The 7556-nt window shown below is 47.1% G+C and overlaps 1 protein-coding gene across 8 annotated transcripts in view; it reads left to right on the forward strand.

The window, feature by feature from the left end:
- LOC149358740 (uncharacterized) overlaps nucleotides 1-7282 on the forward strand; it is a 441725-nt gene extending 434443 nt beyond the window's left edge. For all 8 annotated transcript variants that reach the window (XM_089570912.1, XM_089570917.1, XM_089570918.1 and 5 more), the window contains 2 exons: nucleotides 4070-4278; nucleotides 5769-7282. In XM_089570912.1, coding sequence (XP_089427038.1) covers nucleotides 4070-4278; nucleotides 5769-5908 — 349 coding nt within the window. In that variant the 3' untranslated portion in view covers nucleotides 5909-7282. The remainder of the gene's footprint in view (nucleotides 1-4069; nucleotides 4279-5768) is intronic.
- Nucleotides 7283-7556: the final 274 nt, after the last annotated feature.

Genomic DNA, 7556 nt, shown 5'->3' on the forward strand with positions numbered 1-7556 from the left:
AATTGCTTTTTCTTCCCGGAACGTCTCTGCCTTTGGCTCGGGGAGGATGGCTGTGAGCTGGGTTCGCATTTCACGCTCGAACATCATTTTCGAGGGGGTCTCGCCTGTTGTGCTCTGAACCGTCGTGTGCTGCTTGAAGAGAAAGCGCGCAAGGCGGCGCTGCAGCGAGCCTGTCTGATCTCTTTCAAGGGCGCGTTTTAGCTCGGCTACGTAGCGCTCGGCTTGTCCGTTTGTCGCTGGGTGGTAGGGGGCCGATGTAACTGATGAGATCCCGTTGTCGCGATAAAACTTGAGGATCTCCGCAGACACAAACGGTGTTCCGTTGTCCGACACTACCTTGCGCGGCAGGCCGAACGTTGCAAATAGTGATCGGAGGTTGTCAATGACTGCTGCCGAAGTCGTCTGTCCCATTTGCCTTATCTCTAGCCACTTTGTGTAGGCATCTACGACCACAAGGAAAGTGCAGCCCTCAATTGGTCCTGCAAAATCAATGTGCAGTGTGTGCCATGGTGTGTCTGGCTTTTCCCATTCTGGGACAGGAGCTTTCGGCGGGGCGCTCCGGCTGCTCTGGCAAGGCTTGCATTCTCGCACCACTGTTTCGATGTCGTTGTCAATGCCAGGCCACCACATGTAGCTTCTGGCACACTTTTTCATTGCAACGATGCCCCGATGTCCGGCGTGGATGAGAGACATAGCTTGTGCGCGTAGTTCTCTCGGCATCACAACTCGGGACCCAAATATGATGCAGCCGCGATGGGTGCTCAACTCTGTAGCTCGCCTGCGGTAAGCGTCGAAGTTGTCCCCTTTGAGTTTATGCACGTTGCCTTGTTGAACAGCTGTGTAAACTAGCCGGAGAGCTGCGCACTTCTGCGTAGATGCTGCAACTGTGCCTGCTGTAAGCGGAGGTTCTGGCAGTGCTTCGAACATCAGAACGTCTCCTGGTGGAAATGGTTCGTCAACAGTTGCGTCTAGTGGCAGACGGCTTAGCGCATCGGCGTTTTGATGTTTGCCGCATATCATCACGCCTAGTGGAGAAAACCAGTTTCTCCCTAGAAGGCTTGATCCTGTGCCCTTCACAACAAGCAGAGGTAGCGTATGGGTCTGGCCGTTGTAGTTAACCTGCACGTTGGCAGAGCCCAATAGTGGCAGATTCTGTCCTGACCACGTTCGCAGGTGCGTGTCGTCTTGTTGCAGGGCGGGTGCGTCAGATGGCCATGAAGTTCGGAACGTGTCCTCACTGATCAGAGTACAGGCTGCGCCGGAGTCCACCTCGAACTTAATCAGCTGGTGATGTACGCTTACTTCTGTAAAAATCTTCGATCGCGTGCCGAGATTCATGGTGTTCAGGTCGTACAACACAGATGGTGTTGCTGATGTTGTTCCATGGAGATCAGATAGCGGCGTATTCTCTGAGGCGTTGACGCTGTGATTAGGCTGGGAAGGTGACTGTATCTTGGCAAGTCTCCGTTTCGTAATGCATGCTCTTTCGATATGCCCTCGCTTGTGGCAAAAATTACACGTGGCTGACTGGAATCGACATCCCTGGGGGTTGTGTTGGTCGTCACACCGCCAGCAGCGTTGTGCCTTTTTGACCGATTTTACAACAACAGAAGGCTTGCGCACCTGGTTGCTTGTCTGGTGTACCGGCTCGGTGTTCCGGCGAATCCCTCTCTGCTGGTGACCGGCGCTCTCCGCTCGAACGGCGATGTCGTAAGCTTTGCTGAATGTGAGGTCCTTCTCAGCGAACAGGCGCTGCTGCAGTGACTCGTCACTCAGTCCGCACACAAATCTGTCGCGTAACATCACGTCCAAGGGAAGCATGGTGGTGTTAGCAGAAGAAGCTGCGTCTCCCTCCTGCCCGGTAGCTGTTGTCGACAGCGTTCCAAAATTGCAGTCGGCAGCGAGCTTCTTGAGCGCGGCTACGTAGGTGCTCACAGTTTCTCCTTCCAGTTGATCTCGTCGTTGGAAGCGAGCCCGGCTGTAGACCTCGGATGGCCTTGGGTCGTAGTGCTTTTGCAGCGCTTTTACGATGTCGTCGTAAGACACTGCCGCTGGTGTGCTTGGCTGAATAAGGGTGCAGACAGTATCGTAGGTCTGCTCCCCGCACAGCGTCAGCAGGTTGGCCCTCTTCAAGGCTGGGTCTGTGATGTTGTTAGCTTCAAAGTAGAACTGAAGGCGTCCAACCCACGATGACCACGATGAGCCGTTGAATTCTGGTATCCCTCGCGTAGCCATGGCTTGTCAATAGCGTTGCGTAGCGCGGGTCGAATCCACTTTCTCGTCGCCACTGTCGTGTCCGGTCGCTGTGTTGAATGCAGCGAAAGACGCACACGGTACTTTAAGACTTCGTTTATTTAAAGCCGATGAGGGTGCGACCAGCGTCGACCGAGGCAGGAGCCGAACTGGCCGCCCGAAGAAAGGAGGGAGTGGAGAAGCGTCCACGGGAGGGAGTGGCTTCCCAGAACAGGAGGAGGGTGCGGGGGCGCACCGTGGGGGGGCATCCGGCGACAGCGTGCGACGAGGGGCAAGCGGTCGTTAGGAGGAGGATTGAGTGGTCGTTAGGAGGAGGATGCGAACTGTCGTTAGGAGGAGGACGCGGGGGCGCACACACACAAAAGCAATAAGGGGACACAACAATTTGTGAAATGATGGCATATCTTCACTCTGTGCTCTTCTGACCTCGTGTGAGGCATGCTATTCCTTCCCTCCTGTTTTGTTGTTTTGAAATTTTTTTTCTGCTTTTGTCTGGAGACTTAAAAACCACACGTAAGGCTCTAGAAATGTATTTTCTGTGGCGCCTATGAAGGATGATGGAGTGGAGACAGTAAAATACAACATATGCTAGAGATCAACTATAATTTTACTTTGGAAAGGCAGATACTTATACCCGCCATTTGTCTGTTGTACTTCAGGAATGCTAGAGAAACTGCATTCCGAGACCAGCCACCAGTTAGCCCATGGCATGCTTTAAATGCACGAGGCTTTTGGCTTCCGACAGCTACCCCAGTCACAAGCTGTGTTTTGAAGAACCCAACACTTGGCATGTGTACGAGAGCTAGATGATTAACAAGCTTTTCGCCCAGAAACTCCTCCAATCATTTCTGTGTGTGGTAAAGTCTGTTTTTTAGCAACCAGCACAGCTTAACGTCTCAAGAAATGTCACCGTGGCCTGGCATCGCACAGCACATGGGCCTCTAGAATTTCACATTGTGTACTATGCGATGTCAGTGCACATTAAAGAACCCCAGGTGGTCGGAATTTCCGGAGCCCTTCACTACGGTGTCCCTCATAGCCCGAGTTGCTTTGGGATGTTAAACCCCCATAAACCAAACATATTCAAATCATTCAGTTTGAATGATGGTGCAAAGTGACCCATTCTGAGCAATCCAGGCCACTTCTGGGACATGTAATGCCATTCAGTGTGTTGCAAAAGGACTGTACTTCATTTTCGGAGCCGTTTCTTTTTGTCAACCTCATGAGGGAGTATTTTTAAACTTTGCACACAACCTGTCGATCATAGTGCTCAAGGTAGCACCCTCTTCTCGCACTGACCCTGTTCTGCAGAGGCAGTGTTCTTGCAATTTCAGTGTTGACACTTGACTCAATAGGTGTGGTGCGCAAAAAGTTACAGCTACACTGAGGACAAATCCATCCAATTTCTGTTTTTAGTTTTTAGTAGATTTAGTAGTGGATTAGTAGTCTTAGTAGATTTTCTGGCTCTATGTGGCTATATAGCTAAAAGACTCATCTGTTGCTGAGAAATTGTATTTGGTAGTGAATACAAGTGTGACCTAGCCTTGAAAATCCACTTTAAAAAAAGCGGCCTTGATGCCATTGCAGTTTTCTTGTGAAAATGACCGGTAGTGGCTGTACCTGCATTTCATTTTTTGGTACTTTCTAGCGTTTAAAAGCTCAATTTTCAGTTATAGTAAAGCCTTTATCATTAAAGTGCAATAATCTTTCAATACGGCCAACTTCGATATGTCTTTACAGTTCCCTTAATTGTACTCTTCAATGAGGAAGTGAATTTTCTTCATTTCCCTTCTCCCACGCTTTGTTCTGCGCCCAGCTACCTGCTTCCAGACCGGACCAAAGGGAGCAAGCAGAAGACGCCCGTGGTGAAGAAGTGCTGCAACCCCAAGTGGAACCACACCTTTGTCTATCCCGACGTGTCCCTGGACGAGCTGAAAGACCGCTGCCTTGAGTTGACCATCTGGGACTATGACAAGATCACCAGCAACGACTTCCTGGGTGGTGTACGGCTTGGCCTGGGGACAGGTGCGATACTCGATGCCTCTTAGTTGAGGATGCCTCTTAGTTGAGAATGCCTCTTAGTTGAGGATGCCTCTAAGTTGAGGATGCCTCTTAGTTGAGGATGCCTCTTAGTTGAGGATGCCTCTTAGTTGAGGATGCCTCAACCTCTTTGGCCTCGGGGAACCCTGGTAGCTTTCAGAATGTGCTGAGAAGTCTCACGTGTCCTGGCTTCTGTCCCTTCCTGCCTAGCCTGCATGCAAAAAGGAGCGTGCAGATGCGCAGCCACTAAAAAAAATGCCGAAGTTCAATAACAATGATTGTGAAAGTAATTATTGTGATTGTTATTGTGAAAGTAATTACAGTAGTTGCAGTGTGGTCAGCCCCAAAATAAAGTGGACATAAGGGATATTGTGGTGGAGGGGATGCGCAGATTCAGGTACTCAGGGAACCAAAAATGCGTGTCAAGGAACCCAGTTTGAGAAGCCCATATCTGGTTCAATGAATGAACATATGAATGACTGATTCCTTAGCAAAATTTTGGGGATGTTTAAGATTTCAAATATGAATGGATTATTGTAATCTTTTCAATTCTTATTTGATTTCAGGGTTTGATATTTCAGTTATTTAAATACGCTAAAGGCCCAAGAAGTCATTACATGAAGGGGGGGGGGTGCATAAAAGAATACAATACACAATATATGCACATACATTACAGTCAAACACAAATATATCAGACTCAAAGAGGATCGTGAAATAGTTAGATATATTGATATTTTAATATTTAATGAGTTTATCTATGACCTTGAAGTGAGGATAGATTGCATCCATGCTAGTGACACACTTCTTCAATGGCGTTGCTCCCGCTGGTGTGCTGACAGCGCATCGCTTGTTAGGCGTTGCTAGGTCTAACCTGCTTTGCATCGAAGCCGCTGCGGATGGTCCCTTGGAACTATTCACTGCCTATCATAAGATGTCTAATTTTGTTACCAGTGCACTGTAAATAAAATAATTGCTTATGAAATTTAAGGTACAGCTGGTTTCCGCAACATCTGCTGGCATAATCTGGCAGATAAGTTTCCTAGGATGACTGTAGCCAGAGCGAAACATGTGGCTTTGACAGGAATTTATATTTGAAATCGGCAAAGGAAGTCGAGCCTGAACCGACAGTGGCAGTTGGGCTATGTCACCCAGAGTGGGCACATTACATTTTATGAATAGGACTGTGCGCAAAACAGAGGGTTTATTTTGTTGCGAGAAACTTCGGGCACATTAATTTTTTTCTTCTTTGCAACTAGCCACTGTTTCTTGCGCAATTTAATGTTGCTTTTTCATCATCTGAAAGCATTTTGAAAAAAAACGGACTGCCACTATTCTGACAGTGATGCTGCCATCAGTAGCACTGCTACTGGCAAATAACAGTGTTGCCTGCTCTCGTCTTTCTCGCATTTTATAATTTGCTATAACTGCGATGTCTGCCATGTGCTATATGCAATTTCATTTTCTGCCTCTGACAGGAAAGCTGTACGGACGCGATGTGGACTGGATGGACTCTCACGGTGAAGAAGTGACCCTGTGGCGTTCGATGCTGGAGAGGCCAAACCTCTGGATTGATGGATCACTACTCCTGAGACCCACAATGCAGTCCAAGCGCTAAAAAGCATAGGAGCCAACTAGACTGAAGGCAGAGGCTTCGCTTCATCTCGCCTCATCATTCACATGCCAGCCTCAGACCACCTACTGCCAGAACTGTGCTTGAAACAAAACAGACATTGCGTGTTCCAGCAAGAGTGCTTGGCGACGCAGTGTTCTCTCTGTCAAGAAGCCGCTGCCAGACATTTGTGTGGTGGGCAGTTTTTCAAACAAGAGCCCGGCTACCTGGAGAAGCCAAAGCTGCCGCCAGTGTACATATAGGCGAGACTCTCTGCTCAAAATGCAACTGTACATCTAAGCAAGTGCTCCATAACATGCATACACACACGCACGCAAGTTGTCTCTCTGAAACAACATATCAGATGCGACTGCATTTAAGTTGCCGTTAACAGATACATTTTATATATATATATATATATAAAAATGTTTGGAAAGGCTTCATTTACGCAGTGTTGAAGAAACTGTAAATAGCCATTGTGAAACTTGTTGGTTTAACACTTGCTCTGTAGTTGTTTGCCGTTTCATACCACTTTGACCGAGTCATGTTTCATGTTGTGACTTGCTGCTAAATGCCATCATGTTGTTGTGGCCCGCTTTCCAATTTTTCCTTTTTCTGTCCTCACATTTCTGTACTGCTTGCTTGTTTAGTGAATCTCTGTTCCGAAATAAGCTGCATCGCACTTGCACCCGCTGGTCCAATTGATGCCGAGTCATGAAGACTGGTGTGAATGTGTGTTGTTTCAATATTTATTTTTATAAACGTCATATATATATTATATATATATATATACTGTGGTCAGAAAGATTAAAGACAGTGAAAACTTGTTTCTTCACGCATGCCTTCAAAACGACTTACTGTTGCATTCCTCCTCCAGGACTGATGGAGTCACTTGATCGTTGCTTCACCCCCGGCAAGGCCATTTCTTCAACGACCTTGTATCTTGCGATAACGAGTGATTTTGTTCTCTTCTTGTAATTTTATTTCCTCAAACATGTACATAGCAGCACATGATTAGTAGACTATGTCATGTTTACAGATGTATTTCGCAAACAGGTGTCAGAAGTGAGGCAGTGGATTTGAGTTTGGTCTTTGTGAACCCAAGAGTGCTGCTTGCGCATTCATTTGTAAATATGATGCAGATCTATACAGGAGGTTTTTTTTGGGTATGTCAGAGTAAGCGACATGTTGCTCACGTGTTTCTGTTGATGCACTGCATGAAAACAGGTAACAGCACGTGTGTGTGTGTGACTCGAGCTTCTCTTATGTCATTTTTGAAAACACCCAAAGTGTGTCACCTACACTCTGCCTGCTGTTTTTTTTTTTCTTTCTCTCTCCTTTTGAGATGACCTTATTTTAATAAAAATTACTATGCGAAAATTTTGGTCTGGGATTTTCTCTGGATTGATGACCAGAAAAGCATAGGCTAAGCGCTACAAATTATGACTGATTATGATTTCAATTGCTAAGAAGACGCTCATACCAGCGTAAAGCGAGATTACATTTAGAACCTTACCTGTATGCTAACCTGGTGGCTGATTTTTTGTCCAGAGGTCAAGAAATCTGTTTCAATTGCACCAGTCCACTGCTATTCAGCATGGGAAAAAATTTTCGCGCTTGCATGTTTGCACTGCTCTTTCGGAGTGCACCCTAT

This window comes from Amblyomma mixtum, chromosome 2 (genome assembly GCF_055824585.1).
Source record: "Amblyomma mixtum isolate Tamu chromosome 2, ASM5582458v1, whole genome shotgun sequence".
Classification (NCBI taxonomy): Eukaryota; Metazoa; Arthropoda; class Arachnida; order Ixodida; family Ixodidae; genus Amblyomma; species Amblyomma mixtum.